Source organism: Heloderma suspectum, chromosome 12, assembly GCF_057233095.1.
Source record: "Heloderma suspectum isolate Gila_16-S chromosome 12, 16-S_ref, whole genome shotgun sequence".
Classification (NCBI taxonomy): domain Eukaryota; kingdom Metazoa; phylum Chordata; class Lepidosauria; order Squamata; family Helodermatidae; genus Heloderma; species Heloderma suspectum.
The window spans coordinates 9,636,715-9,664,207 of record NC_139469.1 but is presented as its reverse complement, the minus strand read 5'-3'; the positions used below and the strand labels follow the sequence as shown (position 1 = coordinate 9,664,207).

The window sequence follows — 27,493 nt, the reverse complement described above, 5'->3', positions numbered from 1 at the left end:
AGTCATTTAGCTACCTGAGCTTAAGCAGATAAGATCATAAGAATACAAGCAGCAACAAGAATACTTGGCAGCGTTTTCTCTCACGGTTCTCTCCCAGAGTGCCAAGCTTTTCAAACACAGAAAGAAGAGACGCAAGCCAAGAGAAGACAGAGATACAGAATCAGCCAGGATGGGATTCCTTCCATATTTCTCCCTTGAGACTTGGACTCTTCTGATCATATTCATAGGTCTCCTGATGCTGTAAGTAAAATTTGACATATTGAACAATCTCCTTTGCACTCTTCCATTTAAATGCGTGGGGAAATTCAGTCTGTTTATCTGCTGTGCGCTCCTGGCCCCATGCTGCTGATCTGCCGCTGTCCCATAGCTTAGTCTCTATTTGATGGGGGTATATCTACGGCAGAATCCAACAGGACGTTAGCACTCGTGAATCATGTGCTAATGTAAGCAACCTCTAGTGCAAAGCCAATAGTGTTAGCTGGAGCTACGGGATTCCTCAGAAAACCCATCGCACCCGCTAATGCTTTTGGCATTGTGCTAGTGGTCCCTTACACTAGACACGCAACACAATTTACATTAGCAATAGTTAGGGATGTACGGATTGTATAAAATCTGTTCCATCTGTGATTCGTGGATTGTCAGGAGCCTTTCATTCTGCAGTCCACCCATTGACAGAATCTGATTTATTTTTTTAGTTCCCAAATTTGCACAAATGCACAAATTCTCCCCAAATGCGCAAAATCCCCCCCAATGTGCATTTTCATGCTTTAGCCTATGGGGAACTGCACGTTTTTGGGCTGTTTTTTTATTTTTGTGTGTATTTTTTGATGACAAAATTTGTGCAAAAATCAGGAAAGTTAGAAAAACGTTCTGCAAGTTGGAAGAATCCACCTGACAGGAGAAAAGCTGGTCTGCTGCGGAATCCACCACTTGGATTCATCAAAATCCGAACTCATTTGGTTCGGTTGCAGATTTCTCCGACATCCCTAGCAAAAGTGTCTGATTGGATAATGTTGGGGAACATCCCATTTCTGGCTGGGCACCTGCTATAGTGATGCTTGAGGAATTAATGCAGGATAAGGCTATCAGTGGCTACTGCTTAAGACCCACGCTTTAGGCAGACTTTCCCTGAGCTAAGGCAGCTACCTCAGATGGCAGAAGCTGGGAAATGGCAGTGGCCCCTGGCTATTTCCTGCCCCGCCCCTCCTAACCAAGCCTGGTGCCTTATTTGTTTGTTTGTTTATTTATTTTATTACATTTATATCCCTCCTTTCTTCCTCCTTAAAGAACCCAAGGTGGCATACTTAATCCTCCTCCTCTCCATTTTATCCTCACAACAACAACCTTGTGAGGTAGGTTGGGCTGAGAGTCAGTGACTGGCACAAAGTCACCCAGTGAGCTTCCATGGCCGAGTGGGGACTAGAACTCAGATCTCCCAGCTCCCAGTCCAACACTCTCAGCACTACATCACACTGGCTGCCTTCCAGTATGGTAGAGGATACTGACCCACCACCAGTGCTGAAGTAACTTGATTGCTTGGAGACACCAGAATGTACATAAAAAGAAACTGTACAGCCATATTTATGTATACAAGCCTAGCCTTATCCAACAGCAACATCCCCTGTAAGCCCTTTGGGATTTGGAGCATGTTTTTCTTGCTGCCAAGGCAAATTTTGCTACTTGGAGAGTGGTAAAAACATCAATGCCAGAAAGAAGAGCACATATCTGATCTAAGAGGGGTCTGTCTGACGGGGACCAGAGAATAATAGCAAGAAATTTATGCCTAGGATGGTCATAGAGGGAACATCTTAGTAAACAGTGAGAAGCTTCCTCAGCCTCCTAGACCCACAAATACAAAGTCTTTCATGGACTGGAGTATTACCAATCTCCCCTCTAAAAAGGCAGAGGGCACACATTGAAAGAGCGATGTTGTGAATGGTTTTCTTAGGTGGGTTCACAGTACGAGTTATAAAGGAGCTCTCCGGACCAAATGACATCTTATATAATGGCTACCAACAGGAATAAGACATCTGTGAGACTATAATCAGATCCATCTTCTTAGAATAAAGATAGATTTTTCTCTTTAAGCATCTGCTTGACTCTATCAGAAGCAAAGGAAGGTAAAGACTCAGTATCAATCCCATAAGCATGCAATATAGGTCTGGTCTTGTTTACCCAAGACTTTTGGGATAAGGACTGAAGTTGCTCCTGAAAGCACTTTTTGGAAGGTGAGAGTCACTCATATAAGCCATCTTTTTTCTGTCTAAACACACATAGGGTGTTAACTGGAGGTGCCAGGTAACTGGAGGTGCCAGGGAGCAAACCCGGGGCCTTCTGCACGCCAGGCATGTGCTGCACCACGGAGTACACGTGATTAACTTTTGCCTAAATTAACTTCACCACAAAAGGAATGAGTAGTCTGCAGTGGGCAGAAAACTGTAATCCTCTGAGTAAAATCCAAAGAGATTCCCTCAGAAATAAATTTAGAAAGCTGTTCTGGCGCACCGCCAACCTAAAATCAAGGCGGGAAGGAGGACGCAAACCACGAACCCAAACAAAGAACTTCCTTGATGAAAACCCAGTTCAGGCCATAACGTCTAGCTCTGCTTTGATTTCTCAGCAATAAATATGTGTAAGGAGCATTTTTATTTTTCTCTTCTTCCTCTCTCTCTCTCTCTCTCTCTCTTTCTGTCTCTTCACCTTGAGCTGGCAAGGAGCCTTGAAAGAAGCTAGTCTTCATTTTTTTATTTTTTTTATTTTGCTAAAGCCTTTAAGGACCCATTTGCAGTGGGGCACCTATTCCTTTATGAAATGATTGCTTTTACCTCAGGGTTCTCTCTCTCTCTCTCAAGATTTCTGCAGGAGCAGGAGGCACGCCAGCTTTATCAACAGCGGTGCTTATTAAATAGCCTTACAAAGTAGTTATTGCCGAAGCAGGCTGATAGGATGAGGCGGGGGAGATGTTGCACATTTTTTCCCAGAGTAAATGCTTAATTCCTGGAGTTAATATTAACAACTCGACAGCCTCTGGAAAAGGTTTTGAAGATCTTTCATCCCAACATTGTGTTCTATTTATTACAGGATGGAGAGCTGCCGTTTTTAACAGCTAAGCTAATTTCATTTAAATGGAACATACCTTTCCTTCTTTTTTTATCAGCAGCAACCAGGAGTCAGGTTTTGTTTTCCACCTGAGCAGCGCCATGACCTGCTTCCAAAATGGAGGACACCATGCTCCACTCCTCGTTCTTTCCACTCCTGCCCTGACCACAGCCCTTAATCATCGCTGCAACCCAGAGCAGGGGGTTAAATTGGCAACACTCCAGTTCTAAGATAAATCTCCCCTGCTAAATCTAAATCTCCCTTCCACATTCCTCAAAAGCTTCTTCTGCAATATTGCCTCAGAACTGGGCTTCTAGCCAGGGACGGTATCAATGGTAGGCATGGTTGGGGACCTGCTAAGGACCCATACCCTAGCTCCTCCATTTCACCATGGCCACCTGCTTGTCCAATGGCCTCTCGCTCTGGGCCAGACAATGGTGGTGGTGGGAAGGAGGAGCAGGAGATGCCATGGCCTGCTTGCTCACTGGCTCTCTGCTTGTCAGGCAAGCAAGTGGGAGCAATGAGGAGGAGGACCAACAGCAGACGGTGACAATGGCAGCGAGAAGGTCAGCTCACTGAAGGAGGGGGCCCATGGAGGGTGTCTTGCCCAAGGGCCCCCCAAACCTGGAACCAGCCCTGCTTCTAGTGCCACTTGCCCAGGGGCTGGGGTTTCTAGGTCCTCACCTATATGACATTAGAATGCCCTTGTTCCTCAGGGGCCAGTTCACATGTCTTTGTTCACCACTTGGTTGCTCAGTTCAACTCACTGCTGAATGTATGAGCCGTTGGAAACAATGAGGGGAAATGTAAATTCCACCTGTGCTATTTGATCTGGGTGGTTCTTTCACACATGCAAGTTGCCTCTTGCCATCACTATCAGCAAGTGATGCATGTGCATATGACCCAACCCATCGAACTCCATGGGCCTTTCCTGCCTAGACATGCACTAAAGCTTGATGTAATAGTGGCCTTCGCTTCCTCATACACCCATTATTACAATCATCACTGTAAAGCAACAGTTAGGCTTTCCTGATGTTTTACAAAATATAATTTCCTCCTACATTGTTTTACAGGTATGGGGTCTGGCCTTATGGCGTCTTCAAAAAGTTGGGCATTCCGGGACCAACGCCTCTGCCTTTCTTTGGCACTGCCCTATCCTATCGCAAAGTAAGCTCACAGATCGATACCTTTTCATTAGCCATGAGGCCTTTAGCAATATGGTTTCTAGCTCTGCCTGAGCCTCAGGCTCATGCACTTCCCTTTCCTCCCCTTTTGTATGCCAGAGGAACAGATCAAGAACTTCCAGTGTTAAACTAACCACAGTTCCCCATGACGTCCAAATCCAGGCAACTGTGGTTTGTTTCAACTATAAATGCCAGGATCAAACTCAATCCATAGCTTAAACCATGGGCAGGCAGCTTCTGGCCATCCAGTTGTTTTGGCCTACAACTCCCATCATCCCTCATCATTGGCTATGCTGGCTAGGGCTTGTACAGTTTTAATTGTACAAGTTTTTAATGTTGTAAAGCCTCCTTGAGTCCCAGTATTGGGAAAAAGGTGGGGAAATAATAATAATAATAATAATAATAATAATAATAATAATAATTGGGCTTATGAGAGTTGTAAGGCAAAACATCTGGAGCACCACAAGTTGCCTACCCCTGGCTTAAACAAACCACAGTTCCGTCCTCAAGATCAGACGTCAAGGGGTACTGTGCTTAGTTCAGAAACAAAAGCTTCCATTCTCTTCAGCCTTCAATCTCGAGGATGAGGAGGAGGAGGGTGTATGTGTCATGTTCTGGTCCTAAGCAGGAGCCCGTAGGGCTCAGTGTAGCAAGGCAGGCCAGATGTTGCAGCACCTTGGAGAACTCCTAGTGAGCAACTGGCTCTGATGAAGTTTGAGAGCAGACTGAAGCCTTTTATGCTTCAGTCCAGAAGCCCTTGCTCAGACGCTGCCCCTTCCTACAAATAGAAAGCCTCTGTCCTGGAGACAAGGACCCCTCCATCTCCAAGAGCTCGTGCCAGGTGTATTTCCAGAGATTGTGGAACTCCTGTGGATGGGGACGCTGTGCTGGTGCGGGAACTAGCCTCGAGGGACACGGTTGCTAGTCCACGCTCAAGGGCCTCTGGCTCAGAGGTCTCTCGCATCTTAGGCTTGGGGTGGCAGTCTCTGGTTCTGCAGTGGAACTCAGGCCAGGTGCCTCCTTTGTTAGCACCACCGTTTCCTCAGGCTCTAAGTCCGTGTCCAGGTCACTGCCGGACACTGGATCGTGACAAGGGAGGGGAGAGTGTCTGAGCCTGAGACTCAAGCAGGCTTCTTTACAGTGACTTCCTGCTACAGCTGAACTGAGTCATTGATGGGCGGCTCAGAAAACTGAAACATAAATAAATACAGTGATTAATGATGAATCTCTGAAGTGCCTCCTCTGTCCAGAGCTCTTTTGGTAGCCCTGCTCCAGGGGTGAAGAACCTCTTTCAGCCTGAGGGCTGGATTTCATTTCGGAGAAGCTATTGGGGTCGCCATTCCAGTGGTGGGTGGTGCAAAGCATGCCAGCATATTCTTAAAGCATTTAATGCCAGTAACCCAGCCTTAGGAGAGGCCCCTTCCAACCCTACTATTCTATGATTCATTTGATTTCCACCTTTCGGAGTGGGGAAGAAATGGCACAAAAGCCTGGGAAGCCACTCAAGGGAGTGGAGCCAGGGGAAACAGGTGGGGCTTTCTGGGGCCACCCAGGGGGCCACCTTTCGCCCATGGGCCTGAGATTCTCACCCCTGTCCTGCTTTTTAGTCCAGCCACAAAGGACAAGTAGCAAAAACTCATCTTGCAAGGAAAAAATAATTTCCAGCCCAGCTGCTTGGATACAACTACGTGCCATAGGGTGTCATGACTCCTTGTTCAGGCAAATTACTTGGGGGAAAAAACTGAACTATCCTGGCTGGGTAAACAAATGGGTAACTGCAAAGCTACACTAGATTATTTCACTTCAGCACAGCAAACAAGGTCTTATTAGTCCATCCAAAATCTTACTAGCCCACATGTGCTTGTGTTTGTTAATCTGGGCCCATCAGCTGCCACCAAGAAAATAGCTCTTTACACATTGACCGAAGCATTGCTTGGATGTGTTTTTTCCTCTTCACAGGCACCTGGCTCCCTGCAAACTGGCTTTATCTGCTGAATTTTGTGGCAACTAAGGATTGTAGTCAATCTCAGCTGCTCCAGATTCTGCATTTTTAACTCAGTGTTAAAACTTCTGTTACAGGGAATTACGACGTTTGACCAAGAGTGTCATGAAAAATATGGAAAAATCTGGGGGTCAGTATATATTTCTTCTTTCTTTTTCTGTTTTTGGAGGAGAGGTGTTTCTAAACTTCCACCAAATTGATTGGTAGATTCATCAACCAAAATATTAATTGATTAATTGGGAAGGGCACATTTTAAATGGTAGAGACACAAGTTGAGTTTGCATTTGAGGCTATCGTTGGAGGCCATTTTTGTTCTTGTGTGTTACTGTATTAAGAAATGTGGGGAAAGTATTAAAACAGGGGGTGGGCAACTTGGGGGAATCCAGGGGGTATTTTTGTCCCTCTGGATCCCAGCATCAGCTGTATTCCGCAGGGCACCGCAGAGTGGATGAAGGGAAAAAAATACCCCCCAAATGGCTGCTTAGCACTATGAAGCACTAAATGGGCCAAATTTGGCTTCAAAACAAGCTAAATTTGGCCTGTTTGGTGCTCCATAGCACTAATGCAGCCATTTTTCATATATATATATATATATATATATATATATATATATATATATATAATTCATTAATTATATATATATATATATATATATATATATATATATATATAATTTATTAATTATATTTCTTAATCGCCCATCTGGCCAGTCTCCCAGCCACTCTGGGTGATGTACAACAATACAACAATTTAAAACAATAAAATTCCACATTAAAACATCGTATTTCTAAAAATACCCTAACCCACCCCCAATGCCTGCCTGAGCAACCATGTTTTTAATGCGTGGTGGAAGTTCATTAAAGAGGCTGCATGGCGGAGTTCCCTAGGAGGGAGTTCCACAGAGTGGGGGCCACCACAGAGAAGGCCCTCTCCCTTGTCCTCACCAGCCTGGCTGTCCTGGCTGATGGGACAGAGAGAAGGCCATCCAAGGCTGATCTTGTTGAGCGGCCCGTCTGGTGTTGCTGGAGGCACTCCTTGAGATAGGCTGGGCCGGGACCATATAGGGTTTTAAAGGTCAAAACCAACACCTTGAATTTGGCCTGGAGAACAACTAGTAACCAGTGCAACTCCTTCAGCACTGGAGTGATGTGATCTCGCCGGCGGCTGCCTTTAATCAGGTGAGCTGCCATATTCTGCACCAGCTGCAGCTTCCGAACCGTCTTCAAGGGTAACCCCACATAGAGTGCATTACAGTAGTCTAAATGAGAGGAGACCAGGGCATGTACTACTGATGGGAGCAGATGGTCGGGAAGGAAGGGGTGCAGCCGCCATATCAGATGGAGTTGGTACAGCACTATCCAGCTCATAGCTGAGACTCCATGGACAGCTGGGAGTCCAAAATGACTCCCAGGCTGTGGACCTGGTCTTTCAAGGGCAGCCGTACCCCATTCAACACCAGGTCAACATCCCGCATATATATATATATTTTTTGCCACGGTTGGGGCAGCAGGGGTGACATTGCTACCTAACTTAATTGGGGACACCTTCTAGTCAGATGAAAGTTTTTGAACCAATTGACGTAATTAATTAATTGATTGATTAAACCCTGCAGCCCCAAAAGGACGTAGCCATATATATAGTGCTCCGCCCAAGCACATATGCTCCTGACTTCAAAGCATTTGCGATGTGCTTGAGGGTGCTGACATCATTGCGAAGCTGACCATTCTGGGTCTGAGACCCACTATTTGAAGAATCAAGTGATTTCTATTTGAAGAATCAAGACAAGACCGAGGTATTTTTGGTGGGAGACAAGAGGAGGCTAGGGGATGTTGACCTGGTGTTGAAGGGGGTACGGCTACCCTTGAAAGACCAGGTCCGCAGCCTGGGGGTCATTTTGGACTCCCAGCTGTCCATGGAGGCTCAGGTGTCAGCTGTGAGCCGGACAACGCTGTATCAACTCCATCTGATTCAGCGGCTGCGCCCCTTCCTTCCTGACCATCTGCTCCCATTGGTAGTACATGCCCTGGTCTCCTCTCGTTTAGACTATTGTAATGCGCTCTACGTGGGGTTACCCTTGAAGACGGTTCGGAAGCTGCAGCTGGTACAGAACGTGGCGGCTCGCCTGATTAAAGGCAACCACCAGCGAGATCACATCACTCCAGTGCTGAAGGAGTTGCACTGGTTACCAGTTATTTTCCAGGCCAAATTCAAGGTGTTGGTTTTGACCTTTAAAACCCTATATGGTTCTGGCCCAGCCTATCTTAAGGAGCGCCTCCAGCAGCACCAGACAGGCCGCTTAACAAGATCAGCCTCGGATGGCCTTCTCTCTGTCCCATCAGCCAGGACAGCTAGACTGGTGGGGACGAGGGAGAGGGCCTTTTCTGTGGTGGCCTCCACTCTGTGGAACTCCCTCCTTAGGGAACTCCGTCATGCCCCCTCTTTAATGAGCTTCCGTCGTGCTTTAAAAACGTGGTTGTTCAGGCAGGCATTTGGGGTGGGTTAGGGTATTTTAGAAAATGTTTTTATTGTAGAATTTTATTGTTTTAAACTGTTTTATTGTATGTTGTACATCGCCCAGAGTGGCTGGGTGACCAGCCAGATGGGCGATTAATAAACTTAATAATAAATAAATAAATAATAAATAAATAAATTTCCAAAGACTACAGGAGTTGGCCAGTCATGCCTTAAACCAACCAGGAATGGCATAGTGAATGGGGTGAACATAGGGACATAGGAAGCTGCCTTACACCAAGTCAGACCCTGGGTCCATCTAGCCCAGAATTGTCGACACTGACTGGCAGCAGCAGCTCTCCTTGGTTTCAGGCAGAAATCTTTCCTAGCTCTACCTGGAGATTTATTTATTTATTTATTGCATTTATATCCCGCCTTTTTTCCTCTTGCAAGGAACTCAAGGTGGCTTACATTATCCTCCTCCTCTCTATATTATCCTCACAACAACAACCCTGTGAGGTAGGTTGGGCTGAGAGTCTGTGACTGGCCCAAAGTCACCCAGTGAGCTTCCATGGCTGAGTGGAGACTAGAACCCGGATCTCCTGGCTCCCAGTCCAACACTCTAGCCATTATACCACATTGGCTCTCATGCCAGGGATCGAACCTGGGACCTTCTGCATACAAGTCAGGTGCTCTACCACTGAGCTATGGTCCCTCTCCAGGGAATGCAGAACCAATACTGCTATCGAACAAGCAGCTTCTCTACCTGCAAAGCAGATCATACAGATTTAAGTGAGAATCCAGAGTAGAAACTGAATCCAGTGTGGATTATTATTATATAATCCACCTAGAGAAAGTTTTTGTTATGGGACAGGCGAAATACAGAGTGGCCCAAAAGTAGGTATACAGTTGTTTAGAATGTTGATGGGAGGGGGAGAGAATGTGTGGGTAGAAGATGTGTGGGTGGAGTCAGAATGACAGTTGGGAAGAGTGAGTGACAGGGAGTGACAGTTAAATCAGTTAAGTGTAGAGAGTGAGGGGAGTGAGGCCCTTAAGTAAGTATACAGTTGTTTAGTTGTTGTTTTTTACTGATATTGTGAATGATGGCAGTGAAATTGAGTCAAGAACAAAGAAAGTGGATTCTAAAGCAGTACTGGAAGACTGAAAATTCTCTCCCCCTCCCATCAACATTCTAAACAACTGTATACCTACTTTTGGGCCACTCTGTATATAATTAGATTGCAAGTGTCCATTGCGTGTTGTCACACATTGTAGCACAAACCCAAGCAACTGTTGTGAGCAACTGCAATCACCCACCCAATGCATTTTGAATAGGTCGACTTCACTGTAAGGCATTATAAGAGAGCTTGCTAGCATCAGAGGCGGAACAAACTGAATCAAAATGTTCCCATTAATCCATAGTTTTCCATTTTACCACCAAGGGTGGAATGTACAGTTTAATCAATGGAATAATTGCCCTAGGTTTTATGATGGACGGCAGCCTGTGTTGGCTGTGACTGACCCTGCCATAATTAAAGCTGTCCTGGTGAAAGAGTGCTACTCCGTCTTCACCAATCGGCGGGTAAGTTCCCATTTTTATCGGTGTTCTTAATGCAAAAGAAAATTATTAGCTTCTTCCCAACAGAGCCTAGCCTTCCAAGGAAAAAAGCCAACAATTACAAGTGGGAACTGTCACAAAGTGTTGCAGTATGGTGTATCCCCACCTCCTAATGGGAGGGCTCGAGCCAGCCTGGAACAGGAGCCTTGCAAGGGCCTTTAGGGGGAATTCTGAGGGCGGGGGATGACTAATTTTTCTCCCCCCACCCAAGGCATCCCCATGGTGTGCCCCACAAACCTGAGCATTTTCTTGCTATATGAGCTCACAGTTCATTGTCAGACCATTCTGGGGGGTTAAAAATATATATTTTAATTTACGAAGCTATATACCTCTGCATGCCTTGAGGGTCCTTCAAACACAGTCTTATTTTTGGTTGGGTCTGTTACACTTCCAAATGGATAGGCACTCAGCCAGCCAAGTTCACTGTTAGAAGGCATGATTAAGTGGTTTCCAAATGGTTTTCTGGAGAGCTTCCAGGTTTCCTAGGAGCTTATTAGAGGTTCCTCAATGAGAAAGCCAGTAATAATGGGTGAGCTTCCCTGAAAGACAACTTGACTATTCACCCACTATCACCAGTTTTCTCCTGCAATGTGCAGTGTTGTTCTGTTCTACTCTATCCCATGTGGGTCCATGGTGAGGTCCAACAGCACACAGGAACCAAAGGTTTGCCCTAGAACATGTCCCAGAATCCTCTGCAATGCCAAAGAGTTTTGTGGCAAACTCTCAGGAGTTCCTTGGAAGACCAGTCTGGGGAGGTAGAATAGCCTTCCCCAACCTGGTGCCCTCCAAATGTTTTGGACTTCAACTCCCAATCCCACCAACCCCAGCCAGCAAGGCCACCATGGCCAGGAATCCTGGGAGATGTAGTCCAAAACATCTAGAGAGCACCAGGCTGGAGAAGGCTGATGCACAAAGTCTACTGTGGCCACTTATGCATCACCCAAAAAAAGGAGGACAAAGGGAGCACCAATTTGCATAACTTTTGCATCTGCTAATTTTTATACAGAGATGTAAACTTAGAAATAATTACTATAGTTTAACTAGAAATACAACACATCTCACCATAGGGGAGAAAACTAAGGGACCGGTGTGCCTGCTCAGTCTGCCGTCCAGGTGCTGACTGTGGATGAGCAGCTTCAAGGCCTCCGCTCTGCTCTCCCTCCTTAGGGTTCTTTGGCTGTCAACCAGCCTTGGACTGGGCAGCCCCTCAAACAGAGGATGCCTTCAAACAGGGGACTGTCCTCTGCCAACTCTCTCAAATAGAGGACTGTCCTCTGCGAAGTAGGATACCTGGCCACCCTAAGAGAGTCTTAAAACATGGCTGATGGTTGTATGTTTGGACAAGGGACAGGGCTGACCTGAGACATTTTGCTGCTTGAGGTGAAAGACAAGATGGTGTCCCATCCACACTATACACTGAAGCTGATTGGAGAGACAGATGAATCTTCTTTCAGCCATTATGGCCATAATGGAGCAGTGTCTTCCACCATACCTAACGGCAGTAGGATAGCTTGGGGATGTTGCAGGAATAGGCTGCGTGGCTCACGCGGTGGTGTCCTCCAACTCCTCACTATCTCTCACCCCTTCCAGCATCTACCACCAGAGGCGGCCACCTCACTCTGCCTAACGATAGGGCTAGCGCTGACGAGAGAACGGGTCACCACTGATCCAAGGAGTTGTAATTTCGGAATGCTGCCAATTGCTCTTGAGCCCTTACCATAGACTTGCCCTTTTTAGGGAAACCCATCCCCAAAGACTGACTAAGCCATCATAGAAGTCTCTCTCTCTCTCCCTCTCCCTCCCTCTCTCTCTTTTAATCTCCCATCAGAGGTTTGGCCCAACAGGCAAGTTGGCATCTGCTATTTCAATAGCTGAAGATGAGAAATGGAAGAGGATCCGTACTGTGCTGTCACCAACCTTCACCAGTGGAAAGCTGAAGGAGGTGAGAAGCAGGAGATGGCTTGCAATAAAGCCAGCCATCAGGCCTCTTAATCAAGCTATCCATCATCTCAAACCCCTGCCCAAAGCCTGGTCTAGCCATTAACAGCACAATCCTATACATGTCTACTCAGAAGCAAGCCCCACCAAGTTACATGGAAATTACTTTCGGGTAAGGATTGCAGCCCAAGCATGCTAAGGAGTGGGAGTTCTATCCAATATCCTCCACCCCCCCTTTGAGATGCTATGAAGTATCTAGGTATGAAGTATCTAGGTACTCTTCAATGTGCCCAATATGGCTGCCTTGAGGATCTTAGGCAGTGGCAGCTGGCCTGGACATAATGGTTAATGCCAGCTCTAGGTTTTTGAGGGGTCTTGCATAAGACACCCTCAATGGGCCCCCTCCCTTCTCACCACCATGGTTGCCAGCCGCTCTTGCTGCTCATTCTCTTTGTCATCATTGCTACGACTTGTTTGACAGGCAGAAAGCTGATGAGCAGGGCCAGTCCGAGATACTTTGCTGCTTGAGGCAGAGCAGCAAATGGCACCTGCCCATCTGGGCGCATGGTATCCAAAGCCAGCCATTTTATTTTGGTACATGTGGCAGAACAGGGTTGGCTGGCTGGCGGGGTCTGGGGTGGGCCTCTGCTGGGGTGTGGGCCCTCAGCAGATGCCCAACCACACCTACCCTTGACACCAGCAGTGTATGTATATTTTATATAGTTTTTATCATTTTGGAACCTGTTTGAGTGAGGCTGAGGTGAAATATAAATGACTATCTGCTTTTTTCTTCTTCTTTGCATTTTGTGTGTCTCCCCCTCCTCTGCTTTCAGACACTTCCCATTATCCAGCACCATGTTGAAAGCCTAATCAAACACATTGGGGAAAAAGCAGAGAGGGAAGAGCTTTTGGACGTTAAAGAGTGAGTAGCTGTCAGATACAGCAAGTCGTGCGACTCGTTCATCGTTGGGGAACGGGGGCTGCTCTTCGGGGAAACACACTTTCTGAGGCGACGGATGGGCCTGCTGGAAGGACTGGGTGGAAAGAGGGAAATTTAGGGTGACTGAAGTCTGTGGAAGAGCCTTTCCAGGGGTGGGGAGGCTAATGATGGAGCCATTGCTGGTATGTTTTGAGCAGAAAAGGTGCAACCGTAAGGAAGGCTACAGATTGAAACGTCAGCATTTTCTTAAAGGGAGTGAGCAGAGCTGTCCTCTGGTGGCTACTGGGCCAGTAGCCCTTCCGGCCAGCTGCTATAAGGCCCTCAGTTACATCTGACAGTGGAAAATATGTGTGTTTAAATCAAGATTTGGCCCAGTCACAGAGAAAGCCAGGGGCAGAGAGTCCGAATTCGTGAGCAAAAGCGTCATGTCTGCGTGGGGAGCTAAGCCCCCCCCCCATGCAGCTAGGGGCTGGCATCCAGCGTCCCACAGCACCCCACCCCCCACCCCCAAAGACTACCTAGCGAATGGCAAGTGATGGGGACAGTGGCAAAACCTGGCTGGCGTGGGCATACCAGGGCTGACTCCATTCACCTCGGCATCCTCTCTTCTTATTTTTAAAAACATTTTATATTGGGGTGGGGTGGGGGGAACGTACATGGTTACAGATGCTCATTTTATTCTCTCTCTCTCTCTCTCTTCACAAGAGAATAGGTTTTATTCCTAATGCAATGCGATTAGCATCAAGGCAGCAGAAGCAAACTCCATTTAATTCCTGTAGTCATAATGGTGCTATGACTTAAGTGAATTTAAAATGTGAAACTACTGCATGCGCTCAGGGTACTTCTTTTGCTTTTATCAGGACTGGCAAACATTTTTCCCCCAAAACACTTTAATTATTATTTTTTTAAAAACCAGGGTTGGCAAACAAGGACAGAGCCTAAAATGACCTAGCTCAGGGGTGGGGAACCTGTAGTGTTCCAGTTATTGTTGGAGTGTAACTCTCATCAGCCTTAGCCAGCATGGCCAATGGTAAGGGATGATGGGATGTGTAGTGGCATGTCTGTGTGGGGAGATAAGCCTACCTGCCCCCCATGCAGTTAGGGGCTGGCATCCAGCGTCCCACAGCACCCCACCCCCAAAGATCTGGAGGGCCACAGGTTCCTCACCCCTGGTCAAGCTGCACCACTGCTTAAAAGTCACCACTGAGAGGGGCATATGCATCTCAGAGGGCTGGGAATTCCAGAGGTTCAGGACCACCACCAAAAAGACCCTGTCCCCAGCACCCCCAGTTTGTTGGTTCTTAGCAGTGGGCAAGACAGCAGGGCCTTTGAGGTGAATCTCAGGGCCTCAGCAGCTTCATAGGGCTGCAGGCAGTCCTTCTTCCAAATTGTTTCCAAACTGCTCAGGACTTTAAAGGTTAAAACCAGCACTTTAAGTGGAACCCAGAAATGAATAGGCAACCAATGCACCTGGTACAGAATTGGTATAACATGATATGAATGCCTGGTGCCCATGAACATCCTGCCAGCTGAATTCTGTACCAGCCAAAATATAAGACATTGTTAACAGAGGGAGTTGGGCCTGGAATATAGTGAATATTTTTCCCCTCTGACTTCCACAGGTTATGGCAAAATTAGTTCACTTATTTAAGTATTCTTTTTATTCCTTTTTCTGCCTCTGTTCAGAGTATTTGGAGCCTACAGCATGGACGTTGTCACCAGCAGCTCCTTTGGGGTGAACACTGACTCCATTAACAACCCCAAAGACCCCTTTGTCAAGGAGGGAAAGAAACTTGTGAAGTTTAATTTTTTTTCCCCACTCTTTCTCTTATTATGTAAGTTGGCTCTGCTGCTTTGAAATCTGCACTCACCATTTGTAACCATTCAGATTTCAGTCTCCTGTAATCACCGGGACTTGGGATCCTGTGCTCATAAATCCTACAAACTGTGACCAGCAAACCCACACATTTTAGAAAATGTAATAAACTGATGGACTTGCATCTGCTTATTTAATTTGCACCCTGGTAGTTTGCTTGTATGGCCTCTGGCATGGGTCAAATGCTTAGGCAACCTGGAGATCCTGCTCCATGGTGGAGGAGTGGACAGGGACCACCCCCCCCCCCATCACAAAACTGGTGAAGGGACGGTGGATGCAAATTGTGTGATCTCCTCTCCTCCTTTTAAAGAGCAAATCCCCTCACAGTTCAAGCCTCTGTGCAAATGAGCACCCTCCACTGTTAGCCAGGTTGCCCATCACAACAGTCCATCATGGCTTAATTTACCCATGGGGGTTGTTGCGTCATGCTGGGCACCCGTGGACACCATTAGTGCATGGTGCCTGCAGGTGCCTGGCTTGCCACGTCATTCGAACCCAGACAGCAGGGGTTGTTTGAGGGTTAGACAACCCTCAAATAACCCATAGCTTGTTTTAATATTATTTGGGGGCTGTCTAACACTCAAAACAACCCCTGCCTCCTGGGTTCACATGACATGACAAACCATAGCAAGCCAGGCATCTGCAGGCAGTATGCAAAAAATGGCCCAGCAAAATGGTGCCCATGGGTGATCAGCACAAGGCAACAGCCTCACAGTGGGCTGTTGTGTCGTGTGAACCATGTCAATGAGTAGAGACAGGGAGACATTTGTTTGGCTTAGATTTTAATACAAACTGATCCAATTTGCACGTCCAGCACAAATGCACGAAGCGGAACACATGTCTCCTTCAGTTGTCACATTTTGCTGATGAAATTCTCTTCCCTGATCAGATAACTGCAAACAAAAATGGAGGGACAATGAGGGGAAACTGCAGGCAAAGATGCAGGACAGACGAATCTGGGCTTCAAAAAGTTCAAAAGTTGTAGAAACCAGGATGGATTCATCCATCTCCAACAGTGAGGTGCTCAATGTCCTCTCCCTGCATTAAATGGCTAACAAGATGGGACGTGGTTGCTGTGATATTGCCCCCTTCTTGAAATGCTTCTTTCTTCTCCTCCTAGTTGTCTTTCCATGGGTAACTCCTGTTCTGGAGATGATGAATATCAACCTATTTGCCGGTGAAGCTATAGAGTTCTTTGCAAGGTCAATAACAAAAATAAAGGAGAAGCGGGAACAAGGGAAAGAAAAGGTAAGAAAAGGCCAAGACTCCCCCAGCTCCGTTAAATTAACCCAGATGAAAAATTCTTTTTTAACAAGAATCAAGAGACCATGTACAGTTTGGGAGTGGTGCAGAGGTCTGTTAATTGATTGATTGATTAATTAATTAATTAAGGTTTAGAATGCAGTTAACGCTAAAGTTAGAGATGTACAGAACAGCTTGGTTCTGCTCTGGAAACTACTTGGCAGTACTGGACTTTTAAAAATCTGGATTTCACTAAACTTTCAGATTGCACGAGAATCTATTTTGAATTCTGGACACTTCATTCTAGTATGGAAGATGTCAGAATGTAGCAGGATTATGGATGATCCCAACTAAATTCCATTGATTGCCCTTCTCAGCATGGTTCTACCATGAATATTCACACACATCTACTGCTAGATTCCATATTAAAAAATAGAATCCCATTTTAGCTGTGATCCTAACCATTCATTCCTGGAAGTAAATTCCACCAGAATTTGGCTGCAATCCTTTACCTACTTGCTGGGAGCAAGCCCCATTGATCTCCATTACTTCTGAGTAGACATGCTCTTAGGGCCACGGTGGCTTAGTGGTTGCTCTTGGAATTCCTCTTCACCAAGTGGAAGTTCTGGGCATTCTGACTGCTTATTTCTCTTCCCAGGGCAGAATGGATTTCTTACGAATGATGATCGAATCCCAAAAATCAGAACTAAACCACGAGAGCAATGGTGTGAATAAAGGTAGCAATTTGAACTCATCCCCAAATGTCAGGACGTAATTTGAGCCACAGGGCTCAGACCAGTTTTCATTATGAAGGCTGTGTGTGGCAGCATATGAAATAGTAAGAGTGGCATGAATGTGGATGTGGATGGAAGACACCATGTAGTGAAGTCAAAGGAGAGGACCCTCCCCTGCACGAAAGCACCCCTATGGTCCAGGCCCATTAACTATGCTCCCATGAGTGAAGCAACTTGGCTAATAATTTCAAAGAACTCATGCAGCTGTAACCATCCTGCAACAGAAAAATAAATTCGAGCCTCAAACACTGTGTAGCTTGCCCATTTATTATAGGGAGAATATCTCTGCCCTCCATGGGAGTAGAGTTAATTATTTCTAGGAAAGGAATGTGTGAAAACACTAGTGATAAGTTAGTATTTGGTCATCTTTAGGTCAAAGGTAGGCATAGTTGGGCACTTGCTGAGGGCCCACATGCAAAGCAGGAGCCCACTGAGAACAGCCCCCTTGGACTTGCTCCTCCTTTTCACTATGGTTGTTCACTTGCCTCTCGGTCTGGCCCAGACAATGGTGGTGGTGGGAAAGAGGAGCAGGAGATGCCGTGGCCTCCTTGCTCGCTGGCTCTCTGCCTGTCAAGCAAGCAAGTGGGAGCAATGATGGGGAAGAGGAGGGGGAGCAAGGATAGTGACAATGGTGGTGAAAAGGGAGGGAGGGAGCCCACTGAGGGTGTCTTGCCCAAGGGCCCACAAAAACCTGGAGCCAGCACGGTGGTAGAGGACATTGTCTCACCACCAATCTTGAAGCAAATCCAACTGCCAGTCACCTTCTTACATGGAATGAGGATGAGGCCTATGTATAGGGATGCTGGAGAAATCCGAGAAGAACTAAAATGAGTTCGGATTTCTAAGAATCCAACCTGCGGAATCTGCTACAGACCGGTCTCCTGAAATTTACGCAAATTTATGCGTAGGAAAATACCCATGTTTCTGCTGAGACATATGATATCCTGGAAAATATATGCAGGGGAAAGTTAAATGGAATGTGGGATAATATGCTAAATGTAACGTCTTAGTATAAATTATGTAAATTGTTGCAGATCCTCTTACAGAATTATTTGCGTATTTTTCTGCATAACGGAAGTTTTTTTGTATCTGCTGTGAACAGATGATGGAACGAATGACATTGCACAATCCACGAAACACACACAGGATGGATTTCACAAAATCCGGATATCCGTACCTATGTGCCCCAGTTGCTGGGGAATATGGATGGGAGGGTGCTGTTGTGCTCATGTCCTGCTTGTGGGTTCCTAGTCAACAGCCAGTTGGCCATTGTGTGAAGAGAATGCTGGACTAGATGAACCCTTTCTCTGTTCCAGCATGGCTTTCCTTCTGTTCCTGTGTTCTCTTCTTACTTTCTTATGCCATTTTGTCCTTCACCTCAGGAGACAAAACCTCTTGTGTTGACCTTGGGTTGTTCCAACAGTTTCTTCAAGCAGTTCTAGTCACTGCAAGAGCTGATAGCGCAAATCCCTAGTTGGGCTTTCTTCTGTCAGAGCCCAGAGAGAGAGAGAGAGAGAGAGAGAGTTCAATCTATATAAGCCAACCTTAAAAGTAAATATAGCAGCCTTGGCATGAATCCATGTTTACTTTGTTTTGTACAAACATTAATTAACAATACCAGAAATTGGAGCTGAAATTCCACCCTCTTAGCCTTGCCCATGGGGCATGAAAGAAGCCCATCCCTGTTCTGTGCCTGTTCTGTACATTATCACGTGTATTGCCAGCATCTTATCTGGCCCTCAGCTTTCCCTTCCTTTCTTCATATAGCTTTGACCGATGAAGAGATTGTGGCACAAGCTATTATTTTCATATTTGCTGGTTACGAGGCCACCAGCAACATCCTTGGCTACATGGTTTATGAGCTGGCCATCAACCCTGATGTTCAGCAAAAACTGCAGGATGAAATCGATGCCATTCTGCCCAATAAGGTACGTGCAACCACTAAGAACATAAAAACCTAAGAGCTATGCTGGGTCCATCTCTTCCAGCATTGTAGTCACACAGTAGCCAACCAGCAGCCGGTGGGAAACCCACAAGTAGGGCATGAGTGCAATAGCACCCTCCTGCTCATGTTCCACAGCAAGCTGGTATACAGATGTAGGGATGGTGCCGTTTATGTCTGTAAATGAAAAAAAAATGGCAACCGTGAATATGCGCACACCTAGCTGTATGCAAAATGGCACCGTGAATCGCCCATATATGCAAGATTACAGGTGTAAATGGGCCATTTATGCTTGTAATCTTGCGTATATGGGTGATTCATGGTGCCATTTTGCATACAGCTAGGTGTGCGCATATTCGTGATTGCCATTTTTTTTTTTCAAAATGGTGATTGCAGCACTGGCAAACGGGTCCCGGATAAGTGCAAGCAGCTCAATGAGTGGCAGGGAGCTCGAGTGTGGGTCTGCGGGTGCACGAACAGGGGCAGGAACTGGGCAGGTGCCCGGAAAACCGGGGGGTGGGGCTGTCCATACAGATGGCTTATACCTATCAGGACTAGTAGCCATCCATAGCCTTCTCGTCCAGGAATTTGTCCAATCCCCTCTGAAAGCCATCCAAATGGGTGACCATCACTACATCTTGTGGTAGCGACTTCCATAGTTTAACTATGTGCTATGTGAAGAAGCCCTTCCTCTGATCTTTCCTATCCTACATCTCCCACCAATCACTTTCATTCTATAAACCCTGTTCTAGTATGAGAGAGGGAGAAAAATGTAATGCCTTCCTATTCAGTTTATCCATGCATTGGCATAACTTCTTTAACCACCACATCTCCTAAGCACCCACCCTCCACTCATGCCCTTGCCACTTCTTAACCCCCCCCAAAGATACAAAGTAGCATTGCAGAACAAAGCACCTCTGAGAATGTACAACAGGCTTCCTCAACCTGGTGTCCTCTAGAGCTGTTGGACCACAACTCCCATCATACCATTGCCCATGCTGGCTGGGACATGATGGGATTTGTAGTCCAACTCCTCTGGAGGTCACCAGGTTGGAGAAGACTAATGTACAGAATACCTTTCCCTCACCCTTGAGCAACGTCAGACTCCCTCCCTGCCCCGCACATATCTAGAATTAAGAAGCAAGACTTCCATTCTGGAGGCTTTCATCTAGAACATTTCTTTTAATGGCAAGGTGGGATGGAAATACTCTTACCAGATAAGTAATGGACCTTTGTGTCAATATTTAGTAATGCCTCAGCTTGCTGAGCATGTTGACGCATTACCACCATCTAGCCATCTGTCCCCTTCATGGATCACGAGTCCCCTGGACTGCAAGGAGGTCAAATCAGTCAATCCTAAAGGAAATCAACCCTGAGTGCTCATTGGAAGGACAGATACTGAAGCTGAAGCTCAAATATTTTGGCCACCTAATGCGAAGAGAAAACTCTCTGGAAAAGACTCTGATGCTGGGAAAGACTGAAGGCAAAAGGAGAAGGGGACGGCAGAGGATGAGATGGCTAGATATCACCGATGCAATGAATATGGACTTGAGCACGCTCCGGGAGAGAGCGCAGGACAGGAAGGTCTGGCGTGCTATGGTCCATGGGGTCACGAAGAGTCGGACATGACTTAACAACTGAACAACAACAACAAAGCCATCTGTAGCAGTAGTGCTGCCGAACAGCACAAAGCAACCCAGCAACTCAGAGAATCAGACATCCCTATTCTCAATTCTAGTATCTAGGGATGTACGGACTGTGTAAAATCTGCTCCGTCTGTGTTTCGCGGATTGTCAAGCGCCTTTCGTTCCGTCATCCGCCCACAGACGGATGTGAATATTTTTTCATCATGCAGAAAAATACAGAAATAATTACGTAAATATTTACATAATTATTTATGTAGGTATTTACATAATTTACCTCAGTACGTAACATTTAGTGTATTGTCCCTCATTCCATTCAACGTTTCCTCATCAGAAATGTACGTATTTTTCTATGGATTTATATGTGTAAATTTCCAGAAGGTAAAAAAATCATCCAGAAGTCCACAGACTCCATGCAGCGGTCGCTCCGCAGCGGATTCCGCAGGTTGAATTCTTAGAAATCTGAGCTCATTTTAATCCATCTTGAATTTCTTCAGCATCCCTACTAGAGTCTCTGGTTTGAGACACCTAGCGCCTTACATTGAGAGAATCTTTGACCTACTTACGTCCAACAAAAATGGTGACAAACATTTTTTTCCCACAACTCTTTGTCTCCCAAAGGCTCCACTCACTTATGACAACCTCATGCATATGGAATACCTTGACATGGCACTGAACGAAATCCTCCGAATGTATCCAGTTGGTGGACGAATCGAAAGGATCTGCAAGAAGAACGTAGAGATAAATGGAATCACCATTCCAAAAGGAGTTGCAGTTATTATTCCACCAACCATCTTGCATTATGATCCAGAATACTGGCCAGAACCCAAAGAATTTAGACCTGAAAGGTACTGAATGGGCATCATTTTATCTTTCTGTCTCTGTTGGCTTCTACTCATCAGGGGTGGGGTTGTGGAGAGACCAGTCCTTGAGCCTATCTCTCAGCCGAACTTACCTCACAGAGCTGTTGGGAGGAATAATGGTGAAGGGTGAAGACAGCCATATACACTGTCCATGGAAGAAGGAATGGATATAAATGTAATTACAAATAATAATGTGCAAAGCCCACATTCAGCCATTTTTCTGCCCCAGAAAGCATGAGGGTTCTGGATTGTGGTTGTGGAGAGTACTGGGTTAACCCACATTGTGTAAATCAATCCTCTTACACCAGCAAACTCTTCCTGAAGCCTGGGTTGCTTGCTTCTACCTTGTCCTCAAGTCATAGAAGGTATAACAATCCCATTCCTCCTGGCCATAACGAGCCTTTCTGTACGAGGCTTTTATTGTGGGCTCTTGATTGTTCACTTATGATAGTTTGTGGGTGCTTTACATGACATTGTCATCCTCCAGGGCCTCTCCCTTATTGTGTGTTTTTTCCTAACAAGGAAAGTCTGCTATAATTTAGAAATGGAGGAATGAGAGTCTTGTGTAATTCCGCAATTTTGCTATACCACAGTGGCTGCATAATGAAACCTATAGAAATGCGGAGAAAGGAACCCCCCAGAAAAAAGCACATGCAAAGTAGCCAATCTTAATCCTGCAAAGAATCCAGAAGCAGAAGCCTCGGTAAAGCTGCAGGAGAAAAGCCTCATGTACAAATGCCCAACAACAGTCCAATTCTGCAGAAAGCAGAAAAGGAATCAGTCCCTAAGTATCTGCATACTAAAACACACAGTGCCACCAGGCTTAAAAAACTGGCCTGCAATCTCACATGCACACATCAGTCCAAGGTTGTTTTTCTTGTGTCAATGTTTGCTAGTTAACAGGTGGAGAGGCGTGGTGTCAGCACAACACGGTGCCTAAGGGTGTGTGTGTGTGTGTTTTCTTCACACAGCCAGAGGGCAACCTGCCTTGATGAGTCTGCTTCTGTCACGGCAAAGACAACTTAACCATTCAAGCAAGTTTTCTTCTGGTTGCCTCACACCTAATCTGTTGCACTTTGGACTGTGTTTTTCACTTTCTGACAAATAGGGCCAACAGAAATGCAGATGTCAGTGATAAAATTCATAGTCCTGTTAGGTCAGGAGTTTCCAGGGATTGAACGGGGAGCCCTCTGGTTTGTGTGTGGCTATCCCATGTGGTGAGCCACTGAACTATGTGTTGTCTGCACTATGTGTAGGGATGGACGGAACACTTACCTTCTGTTCCATTCTGTTTCCACTGGGGGGGAGGTGCTCCGTCCCTCCCCCCGGAATCCTCAACGGGGGGGGCGATCCAGTCCTTCCCCCCGGAATCCTGCCCGGCCGGCTCCGCTTCGCAGCCAAGCCGCAGAGCCGCCAGCCGGCTCCGGCCGCCCGTAGCCAGACATCCAGCTGCTGGGCAGCCCTGCAGGGATGCAAATGGCGGCTGTCGTAGCCACCACCATTTGCGTCCCTGTAGTTAGCCATGATAGGCTACATAAATATTTACTGTCCTGCGGCCGCCATTCGCTTCCTCTTCATAGCCGTGATAGGCTACGTAAATACGTAGCCTATCACGGCTAACGCAGGGACACCATTTGCGTCCCTGTGGAGGCCGTGATAGGCTATGTAAGTATTTACGTAGCCTATCATGGCAGGGGAAAAAAACCCAGTGCACACAAATGGCAGCCATTGCCTGGAAGGTGACCCATTGGACTCTGGAGTCCTCCTCGGGGCGTTGCTGAGCCTCAGAGCCTGCCTGGGGCCAAGATGGAGATTCTGGGTGATGGAGATTGTCTTGGCTTAAACTGTTTGCAGTCTGTCCCTATGACTATTAGCTCTGATGGCCCGAGGAGGAGAAGACCTGAGCCTGTTCTGCAGGAACACCCCATTGGATCCCAGTGGGAAACTGGTACCTTTATCAGACCAATTAATTTGTTCAGATCGTTGCAATTAATAGATCATTCTCCCTGCTTCCTTCTATTAACAGATTCAGTAAGGAGAACAAAGAGAGCATAAACCCCTACATTTACATGCCTTTTGGAGCTGGTCCCAGGAACTGCATTGGCATGAGGTTTGCTCTCCTTACCATGAAGGCAGCTGTCGCCCGCCTGATGCAGAACTTCACCCTCAAGCCCTGCAAGGAAACACAGGTGAGGAAGTGGGATTGATCTGTGCTCATATATACCAGGAAACAGCCAGTCTGAATTAAATCAAGCTTTCTCCTCTGTAGCAGAGACAGAGAGTATAATGAAACTGTCATACAGAGAAAGCTTCTGGCGAGTAAATACTCAACAGGTGTAACGACTCGTCTACAATATATGTAACATCAAGTATTTGGGAAGATGTAGCCAGTGTTTTTGTTGCTTAACTCCTTGGTCTTCCTTCCCCAGTAGAAACGAAACACTCACGGGCAGCCAACAGCATTTGGCTTCACTCCATCTTTTGCTAATATTTCCTTCCCTTTGTTTGGTGTGACCCAACAAAGGAGAGCTACGTGTCTTCCATGCACATAGCCAATGCAAGGAAATACATGCATCTCAATGTACATTCCCAATCCATACTGTGTTGTTCAGGTCTCCAGTTGAACTGCCTGGAGGTGTCTTCCAATGTGCATAGGAAGGCACATTGCATGTCCATATGTGCATGGGAAGGCACATGCCTCCCAACGTGCATTCCCAATCTATGTTGTGTTGCTCATCCAGGCCTCCAGTTGAACAGTCTGGAGTTGTCTTTTGATGCACATGGAGATGCACATTTGTATCCAGAGATCCCAGTTGTTAATGCACAACTAGTTGTCATCTGCTAAAGTGGGGTGGGGGTTATCATCTCCCCTGGCATTGATACTGCAATCTCCTCACAGCAGGGACCTGATATTTATTTTTGTTTTTATTCTGTGCTTTGTGTTAGTCTGGAAAGCATCATGTATAGCCGGGGTGTTCAACCTCTTTAAGCCTGAGGACCGAATGCAATTTTGGAGAAACTCTTGGGTGCCGCATTCCAGTGGTGGGTGGGACCTACGGCAAAAGGGGCAGGGCCACAACCTTTGGGAATTTTGCACAAATTTCATCATAGAAAAATACGCAGAAATAAAAACAACCAAAATGTGAATTTCCCCCTTAGGCTAAATCATGAGAATGTGCATTTTGGGGGAATTTGTGCATGTTGGGGGCGGGGTCTCACATTTTTGCATGCGCAAAGGCACAGTTGCACAAATTCAGAAACTAAAAAAAAATCCAATTTTGTTGTTGGGCAAAACGACAGAACGAAAGGCGCCTGACAATCCACAAAACACAGATGGAATGGATTTTACACAATCGCTACATCCTGAATCCTCATACATCCCTACTTGGGACCATAGCTGTGATATTCCAGTGATATTACTGTCAGGCCACAGGAACTCTAGTTTTATATGGCATTCCTATTTCTTTTGAGTTTGTGGGGCTAAGGAGAAACATGGATGATTCCTTCACCCTGTTCTTCCACTGCATACCCCCACAAACACACCTGTTCTGCTCATGTGCAACAGCCCGCTTTTTCTCCTTTGTGTCTGAAGTGGCTTGCGCATGCGCAGTGGTTATTTCACATCCACTGGGACTGTTAGGATTGGAATATTATGATGACTGCAAGTCCCCTAAGTGTGTGTGGGGAACCTACTGTGTTCTAGACTGTAGCATACGTGTGATGGGCCATGAACATCTGACAGAAGTTCAAAGGGGTGGAGCTATCTCTGAGCACACCCTTCATTTAAAAGGGAAACAAAGATCTCTGCCTCTCCTGTTTCAAAAGCTTGCTGTTCCTTATTTCCTGGAATTTTAATACATGCCCTACCCTCTCATGTTTCAGATCCCACTGGTGCTGAATTCATTCGGACTATTGAAACCTGAAAAACCCATCATCTTGAAAGCCATCCCCAGAAACAGCTCTACACAGTAACGGAGGTTTTCCAGTGGAGTTTGCAAGAGATCCGTAGGGAACATTATCTCAGCTATGCTGAGAGATTTGCTGCTAGCATATTGCCCCTGTGAACTGTTAGTTTTGTGCATAATCTGGGGGGCTTTATTTGCATAAAGCCCCCATGCCTTGCCATATGATTAAATGAACATCTCAGTTTTTGTTTTATGAAAAAAAAGTGGGCCCATATTTACATGGTTTTCTACTGTACATATGTAAACATGGCTGTAGGTAGCATAGATGATAGACAAGCATTTTTCAGGAAGTGTCTTATGGAAGCAATGTCCTGAATAAGCATTATTCATCCTCACTTCCCTGATTGGCTATGATTGCCGCTGTGATCAGTCCAGGAAGTCTTGTCTATAATCATTCATGTGAGTAGCCCAGGAAGCATTGCTCACTCTAAATTAGCATTGTTTGCTTTAGTGACATCAGCATATAGTGAAATTTAATTTGCTGCATGAGTCCCTGATTGGTTGGGATTAGTTTATGAAGAAAGAAGTTCTAAACAACAACAAAACTGTGACAAGGAAGCAGCAGATCTGGGGGTGGGGGGAATGTAAGCAAATAGGTACAAGAAGATTCTCAGTGATAGTAATTTTTAAGGAATTTTTTTAGCCCCCCTTCCTGCAAAAGCACTAGTCCTTTCCCCCAAAATTGAAACTGGTAAACATTTAGCACAACTTTATTTTATGCCAGTTGTGGCACCAGAAAAAAATATTGGGGCCCCAGAATGAGCAAAGTGCATTTTAATGGGAAGCAAACACACATGAAAAGTGCCTTTTCTTCAAGTAAACACAGTGGAGAAGTTATTTGTCTCAGGGAATCACCCCTTGTCTGCCCCCTGGCATGGCCTATGTTCCATGCACATTTTAGTAGCAACCATAAGCTCTCAAATAGTGGTGGGCTAGTGTGGTGCAGTGGTTAGAGTGTTGGACTGGGACTTGGGAGATCTGGGTTCTACTCCCCACTCAGCCATGCAGTTCACTGGGTGACTTTGAGCCAGTTACTGACTTTCAGCCTAACCTACCTCACAGGGTTGTTGTGAGGATAAAAGGGAGAACAGAGGATTATTTATGACGCCTCGAGCTCCTTGGAGGAAAGGCAGGATATAAATGTAACAAATAAATAAAATAAAATAAAACAATCAATATATTACTTATCTTTTCTTTCAGTATCATAGATTTTAAAGTATTTGCTCCTTGTTTAGTACAAGAAGCAGCATGAAAACTTTCACAGTGCAGCTGTTGGTTCTGGAATGGCAGTTTGGTTCTTAACGTATGCATTTGCCGAGAGAAGCAGGGGCAGGGGCATTTTGTGAGGCTTTCATTCCTACACCGCACCTATTCTTAGTTCATGACTAGCATTATATGTAGCAACAGTAAGAACAGACCACGGAACAACGGACTGGTTTAAGATTGGGAAAGGAGTACAGCAGGGTTGTATACTCTCACCCTACCTATTCAACCTGTACGCAGAACACATCATGCAACGTGCTGGGCTTGATGAAGCCGAGGCTGGAGTTAAAATCGCTGGGAGAAACATTAACAATCTCAGATATGCAGATGATACCACTTTGATGGCTGAAAGCGAGGAGGAGCTGAGGAACCTCATGACGAGGGTGAAAGAAGAAAGTGCAAAAGCTGGGTTGCAGTTCAACATCAAAGAAACCAAGATTATGGCAATCAGCTTGATTGATAACTGGCAAATAGAGGGAGAAAACATGGAGGCAGTGACAGACTTTGTCTTTCTAGGCGCAAAGATTACTGCAGACGCTGACTGCAGCCAGGAAATCAGAAGGTGTTTACTTCTTGGGAGGAGAGCAACGACAAATCTTGATAAAACAGTTAAGAGCAGAGACATCACACTGACAACAAAGGTCCGCTTAGTTAAAGCAATAGTAGCCTATGG

General features: G+C 46.0%; 1 protein-coding gene across 1 annotated transcript; it reads left to right on the top strand.

Annotated features, from left to right (window-relative positions):
- Positions 1 to 3: 3 nt before the first annotated feature.
- Positions 4 to 26,744, top strand: LOC146336513 (cytochrome P450 3A9-like). Its single transcript, XM_084818295.1, has 13 exons — positions 4 to 240; positions 4,173 to 4,266; positions 6,363 to 6,415; positions 10,219 to 10,318; positions 12,183 to 12,296; positions 13,126 to 13,214; positions 14,919 to 15,067; positions 16,229 to 16,356; positions 17,009 to 17,087; positions 18,912 to 19,072; positions 21,351 to 21,577; positions 23,619 to 23,781; positions 25,475 to 26,744. Exons 1-13 carry the CDS (start codon positions 170 to 172, stop codon positions 25,562 to 25,564), a joined length of 1,518 nt encoding a protein of 505 aa, XP_084674421.1. The 5' UTR covers positions 4 to 169; the 3' UTR covers positions 25,565 to 26,744.
- The last annotated feature ends 749 nt before the right edge of the window (positions 26,745 to 27,493 follow it).